This window comes from Leptodactylus fuscus, unplaced genomic scaffold (genome assembly GCF_031893055.1).
Source record: "Leptodactylus fuscus isolate aLepFus1 unplaced genomic scaffold, aLepFus1.hap2 HAP2_SCAFFOLD_141, whole genome shotgun sequence".
NCBI lineage: Eukaryota > Metazoa > Chordata > Amphibia > Anura > Leptodactylidae > Leptodactylus > Leptodactylus fuscus.
This window is the reverse complement of record NW_027440163.1, coordinates 1-14,413: the sequence shown is the minus strand read 5'-3', so window position 1 is coordinate 14,413 and position 14,413 is coordinate 1. Positions and strand designations below refer to the sequence as shown.

Sequence of the window (14,413 nt, the reverse complement as noted above, 5' to 3'; positions counted from 1 at the left end):
CTCTGCTGGTGGCGTCTGTGATATCCGGTAACATGGCGGCGGCCTCCGCTGGTGGCGTCTGTGATATCCGGTAACATGGCGGCGGCCTCTGCTGGTGGCGTCTGTGATATCCGGTAACATGGCGGCGGCCTCTGGTGGTGGCGTCTGTGATATCCGGTAACATGGCGGCGGCCTCTGCTGGTGGCGTCTGTGATATCCGGTAACATGGCGGCGGCCTCTGCTGGTGGCGTCTGTGATATCCGGTAACATGGCGGCGGCCTCTGCTGGTGGTGTCTGTGATATCCGGTAACATGGCGGCGGCCTCTGCTGGTGGTGTCTGTGATATCCGGTAACATGGCGGCGGCCTCTACTGGTGGTGTCTGTGATATCCGGTAACATGGCGGCGGCCTCTGCTGGTGGCGTCTGTGATATCCGGTAACATGGCGGCGGCCTCTGCTGGTGGCGTCTGTGATATCCGGTAACATGGTGGCGGCCTCTGCTGGTGGTGTCTGTGATATCCGGTAACATGGCGGCGGCCTCTGCTGGTGGGGTCTGTGATATCCGGTAACATGGCGGCGGCCTCTGCTGGTGGTGTCTGTGATATCCGGTAACATGGCGGCGGCCTCTGCTGGTGGGGTCTGTGATATCCGGTAACATGGCGGCGGCCTCTGCTGGTGGAGTCTTTGGTAACCTGTAACATGGTGGCGGCCTCCGCTGGTGGTGTCTGTGATATCCGGTAACATGGCGGCGGCCTCTGCTGGTGGTGTCTGTGATATCCGGTAACATGGCGGCGGCCTCTGCTGGTGGGGTCTGTGATATCCGGTAACATGGCGGCGGCTTCTGCGGCTGTTGGTGGAGTCTTTGGTAACCTGTAACATGGCGGCGGCCTTCTCTTCCCGGCGACACTTCCGGACTAATATCGCGTCGGCCATTTTGTAGGCGGAGTTATAGCCGTGAATGACGCGAGTCTGACCAATCAGAGCGGAGGCTGCCCGGCTGCTATGGTTACCGCGCGGCCTACTCCTCGGTGTGCAGTGAGTGAGGCCTGGACATGGCCGGGGAGGTGGTGACTGTACAGCTCGGGCACTACAGCAACCATGTGGTGGGCGCAATGGTGGAGCCTGCAGGTAACCGAGAGTGAGCGGGGGAGGGGATGTGAGCGGGTGTCAGGAGCGGGTGAGGGGTGTGAGCGGGTGTCAGGAGCGGGTGAGGGGTGTGAGCGGGTGTCAGGAGCGGGTGAGGGGTGTGAGCGGGTGTCAGGAGCGGGTGAGGGGTGTGAGCGGGTGTCAGGAGCGGGTGAGGGGTAGTGAGCGGGTGTCAGCAGCGGTGAGCGGGTGTCAGGAGCGGGGGAGGGGTGTGAGCGGGTGTCAGGAAGCGGGTGAGGGGTGTGAGCGGGTGTCAGCAGCGGGTGAGCGGGTGTCAGGAGCGGGGGAGGGGTGTGAGCGGGTGTCAGGAGCGGGTGAGGGCTGTGAGCGGGTGTCAGGAGCGGGTGAGGGGTGTGAGCGGGTGTCAGGAGCGGGGGAGGGCTGTGAGCGAGTGTCAGGAGCGGGTGAGGGGTGTGAGCGGGTGTCAGGAGCGGGGGAGGGCTGTGAGCGAGTGTCAGGAGCGGGTGAGGGGTGTGAGCGGGTGTCAGGAGCGGGGGGAGGGGTGTGAGCGGGTGTCAGGAGCGGGTGAGGGGTGTGAGCGGGTGTCAGGAGCGGGTGAGGGGTGGGATTGGGTGTCAGGAGCGGGTGTCAGGAGCGGGGGAGGGGTGTGAGCGGGTGTCAGGAGCGAGGGAGGGGGTGTGAGCGGGTGTCAGGAGCGGGGGAGGGCTGTGAGCGGGTGTCAGGAGCGGGTGAGGGCTGTGAGCGGGTGTCAGGAGCGGGTGAGGGGTGTGAGCGGGTGTCAGGAGCGGGTGAGGGCTGTGAGCGGGTGTCAGGAGCGGGTGAGGGGGTGTGAGCGGGTGTCAGGAGCGGGTGAGGGGTGTGAGCGGGTGTCAGGAGCGGGTGAGGGGGTGTGAGCGAGTGTCAGGAGCGGGTGAGGGCTGTGAGCGGGTGTCAGGAGCGGGGGAGGGCTGTGAGCGGGTGTCAGGAGCGGGGGAGGGCTGTGAGCGGGTGTCAGGAGCGGGTGAGGGCTGTGAGCGGGTGTCAGGAGCGGGTGAGGGCTGTGAGCGGGTTTCAGGAGCGGGTGAGGGGTTTGAGCGGGTGTCAGGAGCGGGGGAGGGCTGTGAGCGGGTGTCAGGAGCGGGGGAGGGCTGTGAGCGGGTGTCAGGAGCGGGGGAGGGCTGTGAGCGGGTGTCAGGAGCGGGGGAGGGCTGTGAGCGGGTGTCAGGAGCGGGGTGAGGGCTGTGAGCGGGTGTCAGGAGCGGGGGAGGGCTCTGTGAGCGGGTGTCAGGAGCGGGTGAGCGGGGTGTCAGGAGCGGGTGAGCGGGTGTCAGGAGCGGTGTGAGCGGGTGTCAGGAGCGGGTGAGGGGTTGTGAGCGGGGTGTCAGGAGCGGGTGAGGGCTGTGAGCGGGGTGTCAGGAGCGGGTAAGGGGTGTGAGCGGGTGTCAGGAGCGGGTGAGGGCTGTGAGCGGGTGTTAGGAGCGGGTAAGGGGTGTGAGCGGGTGTCAGGAGCGAGGGAGGGCTGTGAGCGGGTGTCAGGAGCGGGTGAGCGGGGTGTCAGGAGCGGGTGAGGGCTGTGAGCGGGTGTCAGGAGCGGGTGAGGGGTGTGAGCGGGTGTCAGGAGCGGGTGAGGGGTGGGATTGGGTGTTAGGAGCGGGTGAGGGGTGGGAACGGTGTTTGTATGATGATGTCACCGGTGAGCGCTATGGAGGATGATGATGATGTCACTGTTGTGTATTGCAGGAGGCGGAGTTCTCTCAGAGCCAGGATAGTGAGGTTTGCGGTGACGTCCTCTTCCGACGAGGGGAGGAGACTTACACCCCGCGCCTCATTGCTTTTGAGGTAAAAGGTAAGTGTTGTAGCTCCTCCCCTCTATGTACTGAATTACTGTAGCTCCTCCCCTCTGTACTGAATTACTGTAGCTCCTCCCCTCTATGTACTGAATTACTGTAGCTCCTCCCCTCTATGTACTGAATTACTGTAGCTCCTCCCCTCTATGCACTGAATTACTGTAGCTCCTCCCCTCTGTGTACTGAATTACTAGCTCCTCCCCTCTATGTACTGAATTACTAGCTCCTCCCCTCTATGTACTGAATTACTGTAGCTCCTCCCCTCTGTGGACTGAATTACTGTAGCTCCTCCCCATCTGTGTACTGTATTAGTGTTAGGAGCGGGGACGCCCGGTGCGGCCCATAGTATATTAGTGTTAGGAGCGGGGACGCCTGGTGCGGCCCATTAGTATATTAGTGTAAGGAGCGGGGACGCCCGGTGCGGCCCATTAGTATATTAGTGTAAGGAGCGGGGACGCCCGGTGCGGGCCCATTAGTATATTAGTGTAAGGAGCAGGGACGCCCGGTGCGGCCCATTAGTATATTAGTGTTAGGAGCGGGGACGCCCGGTGCGGCCCATTAGTATATTAGTGTAAGGAGCGGGGACGCCCAGTGCGGCCCATTAATATATTAGTGTAAGGAGCGGGGACGCCCGGTGCGGCCCATTAATATATTAGTGTTAGGAGCGGGGACGCCCCGTGCGGCCCATTAATATATTAGTGTAAGGAGCGGGGACGCCCGGTGCGGCCCCATTAGTATATTAGTGTAAGGAGCGGGGACGCCCGGTGCGGCCCATTAATATATTAGTGTTAGGAGCGGGGACGCCCGGTGCGGCCCATTAATATATTAGTGTAAGGAGCGGGGACGCCCGGTGCGGCCCATTAGTATATTAGTGTAAGGAGCAGGGACGCTGGTGCGGCCCATCAGTATATTAGTGTAAGGAGCGGGGACGCCCGGTGCGGCTCATTAGTATATTAGTGTAAGGAGCAGGGACGCCCGATGCGGCCCATTAATATATTAGTGTAAGAAGCGGGGACGCCCGGTGCGGCCCATTAGTATATTAGTGTAAGGAGCGGGGACGCCCAGTGCGGCCCATTAGTATATTAGTGTTAGGAGCGGGGACGCCCGGTGCGGCCCATTAGTATATTAGTGTAAGGAGCGGGGACGCCCGGTGCGGCCCATTAATATATTAGTGTAAGGAGCGGGGACGCCCGGTGCGGCCCATTAGTATATTAGTGTAAGGAGCGGGGACGCCCGGTGCGGCCCATTAGTATATTAGTGTAAGGAGCGGGGACGCCCAGTGCGGCCCATTAGTATATTAGTGTAAGGAGCGGGGACGCCCAGTGCGGCCCATTAGTATATTAGTGTAAGGAGCAGGGACGCCCGATGCGGCCCATTAGAATATTAGCTCCCTCCCTAGTATTATTATATCAGCTCCTCCTCCTCTCTGTATTACTACTGCTCCCTCCCCCTCCTCTCTGTATTACTACATCTCCCTCCCCCTCTTCTCTGTATTACTACATCTCCCTCCTACTCCTCTCTATATTACTACAGCTCCCTCCTCCCCCTCCTCTCTGTATTACTTCAGCTCCCTCCCCCTCCTCTCTGTATTACTACAGCTCCCTCCCCCTCCTCTCTGTATTACTACAGCTCCCTCCCCCTCCTCTCTGTATTACTACAGCTCCCTTCCCCTCCTCTCTGTATTACTACAGCTCCCTCCCCCTCCTCTCTGTATTACTACAGCTCCCTCCCCCTCCTCTCTGTATTACTACAGCTCCCTCCCCCCTCCTCTCTGTATTACTACAGCTCCCTCCCCCCCCTCTCTGTATTACTACAGCTCCCTCCTCCCCTCCTCTCTGTATTACTACAGCTCCTCCTCTCTGTATTACTACAGCTCCCTCCTCTCTGTATTACTACAGCTCCCTCCTTTCTGTATTACTACAGCTCCCTCCTCCCCCTCTCTGTATTACTACAGCTCCCTCCTCCCCTCTCTGTATTACTACAGCTCCCTCCTCCCCCCTCTCTGTATTACTACAGCTCCCTCCTCCCCCTCTCTGTATTACTACAGCTCCCTCCTCCCCCTCTCTGTATTACTACAGCTCCCTCCTCCCCCTCTCTGTATTACTACAGCTCCCTCCCCCCTCTCTGTATTACTACAGCTCCCTCCCCCTCCTCTCTGTATTACTACAGCTCCCTCCCCCTCCTCTCTGTATTACTACAGCTCCCTCCTCCCCCTCCTCTCTGTATTACTACAGCTCCCTCCCCCTCCTCTCTGTATTACTACAGCTCCCTCCTCCCCCTCCTCTCTGTATTACTACAGCTCCCTCCTCTCTGTATTACTACAGCTCCCTCCTCCTCTCTGTATTACTACAGCTCCCTCCTCCTCTCTGTATTACTACAGCTCCCTCCCCCTCTCTGTATTACTACAGCTCCCTCCCCCTCTCTGTATTACTACAGCTCCCTCCTCCCCCTCTCTGTATTACTACAGCTCCCTCCTCCCCCTCTCTGTATTACTACAGCTCCCTCCTCCTCCCCCTCTCTGTATTACTACAGCTCCCTCCTCCCCCTCTCTGTATTACTACAGCTTCCTCCGCCTCCTCTCTGTATTACTACAGCCCCCTCCTCTCTGTATTACTACAGCTCCCTCCCCCTCCTCTCTGTATTACTACAGCTCCCTCCTCCCCCTCCTCTCTGTATTACTACAGCTCCCTCCTCCCCCTCCTCTCTGTATTACTACAGCTCCCTCCCTCTCTGTATTACTACAGCTCCCTCCTCCCCCTCCTCTCTGTATTACTACAGCTCCCTCCCCCTCCTCTCTGTATTACTACAGCTCCTCCCCCTCCTCTCTGTATTACTACAGCCCCCTCCTCTCTGTATTACTACAGCTCCCTCCCCCTCCTCTCTGTATTACTACAGCTCCCTCCTCCCCCTTCTCTCTGTATTACTGCAGCTTCCCTCCTCTCTGTATTACTACAGCTCCTCCCCCCCTCTCTGTATTACTACAGCTCCCTCCCCCTCCTCTCTGTATTACTACAGCTCTGTCCCCCCTCCTCTCTGTATTACTACAGCTCCCTCCTCCCCCTCCTCTCTGTATTACTACAGCTCCCTCCTCCCCCTCCTCTCTGTATTACTACAGCTCCCTCCCCCTCCTCTCTGTATTACTACAGCCCCCTCCTCTCTGTATTACTACAGCTCCGTCCCCCTCCTCTCTGTATTACTACAGCTCCTCCTCCCCCTCTCTGTATTACTACAGCTCCCTCCTCCCCCTCTCTGTATTACTACAGCTCCCTCCCCCTCCTCTCTGTATTACTACAGCCCCTCCTCTCTGTATTACTACAGCTCCCTCCCCCTCCTCTCTGTATTACTACAGCTCCCTCCTCCCCCTCTCTGTATTACTACAGCTCCCTCCCCCTCCTCTCTGTATTACTACAGCTCCCTCCTCCCCCTCCTCTCTGTATTACTACAGCTCCCTCCTCCCCCTCCTCTCTGTATTACTACAGCTCCCTCCCCCTCCTCTCTGTATTACTGCAAGCTCCCTCCCCCTCCTCTCTGTATTACTACAGCTCCCTCCCCCCTCCTCTCTGTATTACTACAGCTCCCTCCCCCTCCTCTCTGTATTACTACAGCTCCCTCCCCTCCTCTCTGTATTACTACAGCTCCCTCCCCCTCCTCTCTGTATTACTACAGCTCCCTCCCCCCCCCTCTGTATTACTACAGCACCTCCCCCCCCCTCTGTATTACTACAGCTCCCTCCTCCCCCTCTCTGTATTACTACAGCTCCCTCCTCCCCCTCCTCTGTATTACTACAGCTCCCTCCTCCCCCTCTCTGTATTACTACAGCTCCCTCCTCCCCTCCTCTCTGTATTACTACAGCTCCCTCCCCATCCTCTCTGTATTACTACAGCTCCCTCCCCCTCTCTGTATTACTACAGCTCCCTCCCCCTCTCTGTATTACTACAGCTCCCTCCTCCCCCTCTCTGTATTACTACAGCTCCCTCCTCCCCCTCTCTGTATTACTACAGCTCCCTCACCCCTCTCTGTATTACTAAAGCTCCCTCTCCCTCCTCTCTGTATTACTACAGCTCCCTCCCCCTCCTCTCTGTATTACTACAGCCCTCCCTCCCACCCCTCCTCCTCTCTGTATTACTACAGCTCCCTCCTCCTCCGCCTCTCTGTATTACTACAGCTCCCTCCTCCTCCCCCTCTCTGTATTACTACAGCTCCCTCCTCCTCCCCCTCTCTGTATTACTACAGCTCCCTCCCCCTCCTCTCTGTATTACTACAGCTCCCTCCCCCCCTCTCTGTATTACTACAGCTCCCTCCCCCCTCTCTGTATTACTACAGCTCCCTCCCCCCTCTCTGTATTACTACAGCTCCCTCCCCCCTCTCTGTATTCCTACAGCTCCCTCCCCCCTCCTTTCTGTATTACTACAGCTCCCTCCTCCTCTCTGTATTACTACAGCTCCCTCCACATCCCCCCCTCCTCTCTGTATTACTACAGCTCCCTCCACCCCCCTCTCTGTATTACTACAGCTCCCTCCCCCCCCTCTCTGTATTACTACAGCTCCCTCCCCCTCCTCTCTGTATTACTACAGCTCCCTCCCCCTCCTCTCTGTATTACTACAGCTCCCTCCCCCTCCTCTCTGTATTACTACAGCTCCCTCCTCCTCCTTTCTGTATTACTACAGCTCCTCCACCTCCTCCTCTCTGTATTACTACAGCTCCCTCCTCCTCCCCCTCTCTGTATTACTACAGCTCCCTCCCCCTCCTCTCTGTATTACTACAGCCCCCTCCCCCTCCTCTCTGTATTACTACAGCTCCCCTCCCCCTCCTCTCTGTATTACTACAGCTCCCTCCCCCTCCTCTCTGTATTACTACAGCCCCCTCCCCCTCCTCTCTGTATTACTACAGCTCCCTCCCCCTCCTCTCTATATTACTACAGCTCCCTCCTACTCCTCTCTATATTACTACAGCTCCCTCCTCCTCCCCCTCTCTGTATTACTACAGCTCCCTCCCCCTCCTCTCTGTATTACTACAGCTCCCTCCCCCTCCTCTCTGTATTACTACAGCTCCCTCCCCCTCCTCTCTGTATTACTACAGCTCCCTCCCCCTCCTCTCTGTATTACTACAGCTCCCTCCTCCTCCCCCTCTCTGTATTACTACAGCCCCCTCCTCCTCTCTGTATTACTACAGCCCCTCCTCCCCCTCCTCCTGTATTACTACAGCTCCCTCCCCCCCTCTCTGTATTACTACAGCTCCCTCCCCCCCTCTCTGTATTACTACAGCTCCCTCCCCCCTCTCTGTATTACTACAGCCCCTCCTCTCTGTATTACTACAGCTCCCTCCCCCCCCCCTCTCTGTATTTCTACAGCTCCCTCCCCCTCCTCTCTGTATTACTACAGCCCCCTCCCCCTCCTCTCTGTATTACTACAGCCCCCTCCTCCTCCTCTCTGTATTACTACAGCTCCCTCCCCCTCCTCTCTGTATTACTACAGCTCCCTCCTCCTCCCCCTCTCTGTATTACTACAGCTCCCTCCTCCTCCCCCTCTCTGTATTACTACAGCCCCCTCCCCCTCCTCTCTGTTTTACTACAGCTCCCTCCCCCCCCTCTCTGTATTACTACAGCCCCCTCCTCTCTGTATTACTACAGCTCCCTCCTCTCTGTATTTACTACAGCTCCCTCCTCTCTGTATTACTACAGCTCCCTCCTCCCCTCCTCTGTATTACTACAGCCCCCTCCCCCTCCTCTCTGTATTACTACAGCTCCCTCCCCCCTCTCTGTATTACTACAGCTCCCTCCCCCCCCCTCTCTGTATTACTACAGCTCCCCCCCCCCTCTCTGTATTACTACAGCTCCCTCCCCCCTCCTCTCGTATTACTACAGCTCCCCTCCCCCTCCTCTTGTATTACTACAGCTCCCTCCTCCCCCTCTCTGTATTACTACAGCCCCCTCCCCCTCCCTCTCTGTATTACTACAGCTCCCTCCCCCCCCTCTCTGTATTACTACAGCCCCCTCTCTGTTACTACAGCCCCCTCCTCTCTGTATTACTACAGCTCCCTCCTCTCTGTATCTACTACAGCCCCCTCCCCCTCCTCTCTGTATTACTACAGCTCCCTCCCCCCCTCTCTGTATTACTACAGCTCCCTCCCCCTCCTCTCTGTATTACTACAGCTCCCTCCCCCCCTCTCTGTATTACTACAGCTCCTCCCCCCCTATCTGTATTACTACAGCTCCCTCCCCCCTCCTCTCCTGTATTACTACAGCTCCCTCCCCCCCTCTCTGTATTACTACAGCTCTCTCCTCCCCCTCTCTGTATTACTACAGCTCCCTCCCCCCCTCTCTGTATTACTACAGCTCCCCCCCCCTCTGTATTCCTACAGCTCCCTCCCCCTCCTCTCTGTATTACTACAGCTCCCTCCTCCTCCCCCTCTCTGTATTACTACAGCTCCCTCCTCCTCCCCCTCTCTGTATTACTACAGCTCCCTCCCCCTCCTCTCTGTATTACTACAGCTCCCTCCACCCCCCCTCTCTGTATTACTACAGCTCCCTCCCCCCCCTCTCTGTATTACTACAGCTCCCTCCACCTCCTCTCTGTATTACTACAGATCCCTCCCCCTCCTCTCTGTATTACTACAGCTCCCTCCACCTCCTCTCTGTATTACTACAGCTCCTCCTCCTCCTCTCTGTATTACTACAGCTCCTCCTCCTCCCCCTCTCTGTATTACTACAGCTCCCCTCCTCCTCCCCCTCTCTGTATTACTACAGCTCCCTCCCCCTCCTCTCTGTATTACTACAGCCCCCCTCCCCCTCCTCTCTGTATTACTACAGCTCCTTCCCCCCCCTCTCTGTATTACTACAGCCCCCCTCCTCTCTGTATTACTACAGCTCCCTCCTCTCTGTATTACTACAGCCCCCTCCCCCTCCTCTCTGTATTACTACAGCTCCCTCCTCCTCCTCTCTGTATTACTACAGCTCCCTCCACCTCCTCCTCTCTGTATTACTACAGCTCCCTCCTCCTCCCCCTCTCTGTATTACTACATCTCCCTCCCCCCTCTTTATCTTCCTCTGATGATTTGCGTCCCTTCCTTGTAGGACGTGTTGGATCAGTAAGAGAAGATGGCAGTGTGTATGAGGACAGCGCCCCCGCCTGGTAAGATATGTTGCGCCCCTTATACCGCTCCACACAGCGGGGGTCAGGCTGATGCTTTTTGTCTTGCTGTGTTGCAGGAGAGGGGATGTGAGTGTGCACAAAGAGGACCCCGACCCCCTGCAGGTAAGGCAGGGGCCGGCCCTGTGTGTTTGGGGGGAGGGGCTGTTCTGAGGATTTTTTTTTATCAGTGTGACCTGGAGTCTTGTTTGTTGTCAGGTAGAAGCTGGGACCCCGAGGGATGATGGAGGTGAGTGGAGGGTGTGGGGTCGGGATGGCGGGGGGGGTGCAGGGTAGTTATAGTATCACTCTCTGCCCCTTCAGGCAGCCCTGAGAGGCCTCCAGATACTTGGGGTTGGTCGGACTTCATTCAGACACAACTTCATCCCAAATCCCTCTGCGTGGTGAAAAGTCACAGCCATGGTGGGTGAGTGTAGGCTGGGGGAGGGGCTCAGGGTCTGCTGGGAGTTGTGGTGTTGCCTCATACATGGTCGTGTTCTAGGGACGGATTGGAGTCATTCAGTCAGGGGGAAGCCATGTTCAAGATGGAAGTGGAGGAGATTGAGGACAGACTGCACTTCTTCACGGAGGAGTGTGACTACTTACAGGTGCGGCCGCTGGTCCGGCGGGCGGGTTGGGATCTAGTCTTTCCGTGTTGACCCCTCCATTCTTCCCGTTTGCAGGGCTTCCAGCTGCTCTGCGATGTACACAACGGCTTCTCGGGGGCGGCGGTGCGGGTGGCCGAGCTCTTACATGACCAGTATCCCGCTCGGGGAATCTTTAGCTTTGGCACGTGTCCTGCTCCATCGGCAGAGCGGGTAAGTGATGGGGGCCCCGGGCTAGCTGTGGCCCCAGGACCAGGGACACTTACCTCCTTCTTTTCTAGGACTCCTGTAAGGCTGCGTACCAGCTCCTGAACTGTGTGTTGGCTCTGGGGCCCCTCAGTAGTCACAGCTCCTTTTTCTGCCCGTTGTCGGTGTCGTCCAGCCTTGGCCGTAGAGCCGGACCTCCCACCGTCTTCCCCCACCTGCTGTATGATGTGAGTGGTACGTGACTGTCGCAGTGCATGTGGCCCCTCGCTTGCCTTGTCTCATCTGTGGCCCCTGTCTTCCAGGCTGCTGCGCAGTATCACAGTAGTACTGTTCTGGCGTTGGCGCTGAATACTCTGACGGTTCCGTATCGGACGTCGTCCTCCGGCCTCTCCATGGTGGACTTTGCAGAGGCGCTGACCTTTGGTGGTAGAAAGGTGAGTCCTGCGGGGTCAGAGCAGTGGGGCGGAGTCCTGTGCTCCACAGTGTGACCCCTTACTCTTTCCTCAGATGCTCGCTGCTTCCTGTTCGGTGCCGTTCCCGTTAGCGTCAGCCATGTCTCTTCCGGATGCATTGCTCCCTCACCTCAAGCTCCACCCCTTGGTGCTCCGTGTCGCCATGTCCCAGTACCACTGCGGTGTTCTCCCAGTCTGTGGTCTTGAGAGGGGTCCCTGAGGCTCAGCAGATCAGGTGACCAACTGTGCATGCGGCAACTGCTTACCTATGCACACTAGTGGGTGTGGCTACCTGCAGAAGGCCCCTCCCCTGAGGATATTGTTCCTTGTTTCTTCAGTGACCTTCCTGCTGGGATGCGGCCGCCCTCCTGTCTGCACACATGTGAGAGTGGAGTTGAGGTCCTGCAGCGCTATGTTGGTGGCCTATACCCACGCACCCTCAGGTAATAACCTACCTGCTCCTCAGTGCGGGGGTGTCAGAGCGGGGCCTTACAATGTCACTTTCTCTCCTGTAGCATGGCTCACCTGCTGCGGGCCCCCTGCACCTTGGGGCCTTCCTTCCCTCAGTTCTTTTCTCCATATGTGACCAAAGATGGCTTTACTGCAGCAGAAGCTCAGGCCGAGCTCCCAGGTGAGGACCCACCAGGTCACACGCGATACGATGTACATATATAAATTATACACACACGCACGCTGTATACACGCATCATATATACATACACACACTGTATATACAGCGCCACGGGATCAAACATGACAATTTATTTAAAACACTAAACATTCACCATTTACAGAAAGTGCAAAGTGCTGAGCACGAGATAGGCCCCCGGCACCGCCGCCCCCTCCCCCTCCCGTCACCTCAGTTCCCCCCCCCCCCCCGGACGTCACTTCTCTGTACAGTCACCTCGGTTCCCCCCCCCCCCCCCCCCCCCCCCCCGGACGTCCCTTCTCTGTACAGTCACCTCGGTTCCCCTCGGACGTCACGTCTCTGTACAGTCACCCTCGGTTTCCCCCCTCCCCCCCCCCCCGGACGTCTCTGTACAGTCACCTCGGTTTCCCCCCCCGCCCCCCCCCCCCGGACGTCTCTGTACAGTCACCTCGGTTTCCCCCCCCCCCCCCCCCCCCGGACGTCTCTGTACAGTCACCTCGGTTTCCCCCCCCCCCCCCCCCCCGGACGTCTCTGTACAGTCACCTCGGTTCCCCCCCCCCCCCCCCGGACGTCTCTGTACAGTCACCTCGGTTCCCCCCCCCCCCCCCCCCCCGGACGTCTCTGTACAGTCACCTCGGTTCCCCCCCCCGGACGTCTCTGTACAGTCACCTCGGTTCCCCCCCCCCCCCCCCCCCCCCGGACGTCTCTCTGTACAGTCACCTCGGTTCCCCCCCCCCCCCCCCCCCCCCGGACGTCTCTGTACAGTCACCTCTGTCCCTCAGTTGTAGGTCAGGTCCCGGTTTTGGCCGCTCTGCAGACCTCCAGTACTCTGCAGCAGATGCTCCGCAGGGGTGTGTGATGAGGTCAGCGCCCCCGACGTACGGAGATGGTTGAACTTCGCTACAGCTGCTGTGGAGCAGGACGACTTCCGAGAGGCCGTGGACGATGTGCGGAGCTTGGCCCACTGCTACCGCACATGGGAAGGCGGTGAGAGCGATGACAGTGACTGAGCGCAGTGCTAATCCTCCTCCTCCTCCTCGTTGTCCGTCCCCTCATCGTCATCGTCTGAGCTGGTGACACTTCCCATTTGGAAAAGGTTAATGAGCTCCCGGAAACGCTGCGCCACCTGCAGGAAACAGAGTGTCAGGACAGCACCTCCCCCTCCTCAATGTATATATGTACCCTGTGAATAATAAAGCTGCTTTACACTGCATGTGCTCTTCATTGGGGGAGGGTCACTCACCTCGGAGGGGCTCTTGTTACCCAGCTGTGCAGAGATGTCTCTGAAGGTGTCGTTGTGCGCCCTGCGCTCCTGGCACATGGTGAGGATCACACGGTCTGCTTCCCTGCAGCACAGGAGAGGGTGAGAACGATACAAGGTCACCACAATCTGCCAAAAGTCTTCACCCCCTAGCCGCCCGTTCCCCAGACCTGAATCCAATGGAGCACATACTGTCCAGACGTTGTCAGGAGGGGGGAAACTGACCAGGCAGCTCAGAGATAAAGTTGTGGAGAAGTGTAAAGCAGGGTCAGGTTATAAGAACATCTCCCAAGGTTAGAGCTTCCCGAGGAGCCCTGGTCAGAGGAGCAGGGACAGGAGCGGAAGATGGAGCTAATTACAAGACAATCCTGGAAGAAAACCGGAGACTGGGAAGGAGATTCCAGCAATGGCCCAAGCCCCAGTCACTGGTTCAGCTCTCAGAATATCCCGGGGTTAGAGCGGCCCCCGTCACAGGCCGGACCCAAATCCCAGTGAGATTACTGATCACAGACGCACCATCCGAGCTGACTGCAAAGAAGGGGCCGAAATCTCATCTTTAGGGGGGCAAAGACCGAGGCCAAAGTATTGGGACAGGGGGTGAAGACTTTTACACCTCACTGTATATGAATGAGGGGGGTATATAATACAGTATGAGGAGTATACAGCTGACAAGGAGGCCTCTAGACTCCAACCCAACTGCCATCAGCTCCATCACTAGAGGGTAGAGGTCCAGTCTATATGGTCCACGTTTATCAATCACAGCACCCCCGTAGGTGAAGGGCGCCATTATACAACCTAATTGGGGGGGGGGTGTAAGGAAGGTGCCCCCACGTGTCTGGACAGTGGTCAAGAAAACTGCGGGGAACTGCTTAGTTTTCTGGAATACAAGGTATAAATAGTTGGGATGTTTTTGCAAAATAACTTTACGTCAGATCTGTTTTGGAGGCCATGGTTAGTAGTCAAGAGGTGCACTACCCAGAAGTAGCCTATTGCGGTAACACCACACCTGTAACCACTTATGGATCGGCAGCAAGCTGAGGGCCGCCGGGTATTTTTGGCCTTGGTGGCCCCTTACTGGTCTCACAAGACAGGGTAAAGCTCCTCAAGCTTATGACACCACCACCTACCTGGTCCACACCACGACCTTCTCTCCGCTGGAGCTGACCTTAATGTTCTTGGCACACATGGTCAGGGTCTGCTA

The 14,413-nt window shown here is 57.7% G+C and overlaps 2 protein-coding genes across 2 annotated transcripts; one reads left to right on the top strand and one right to left on the bottom strand.

The window, feature by feature from the left end:
* The first annotated feature begins 1,076 nt into the window (after window positions 1-1,076).
* MSTO1 (misato mitochondrial distribution and morphology regulator 1) lies at window positions 1,077-12,984 on the top strand. Its single transcript, XM_075261468.1, is given in 16 exon segments — window positions 1,077-1,106; window positions 2,805-2,910; window positions 9,984-10,041; window positions 10,119-10,164; window positions 10,258-10,288; window positions 10,363-10,465; window positions 10,541-10,646; window positions 10,722-10,856; window positions 10,925-11,077; window positions 11,153-11,284; window positions 11,358-11,435; window positions 11,437-11,537; window positions 11,641-11,745; window positions 11,818-11,933; window positions 12,734-12,798; window positions 12,800-12,984. Coding segments are annotated over 16 exon segments (1,527 nt in total). The 3' UTR covers window positions 12,962-12,984.
* Window positions 12,970-14,407, bottom strand: GON4L (gon-4 like). The gene is made up of 3 exons (XM_075261471.1): window positions 14,340-14,407; window positions 13,195-13,297; window positions 12,970-13,077 (listed from the first exon to the last, which is right to left on the bottom strand). Exons 1-3 carry the CDS (start codon window positions 14,396-14,398, stop codon window positions 12,970-12,972), a joined length of 270 nt encoding a protein of 89 aa, XP_075117572.1. The 5' UTR covers window positions 14,399-14,407.
* Window positions 14,408-14,413: the final 6 nt, after the last annotated feature.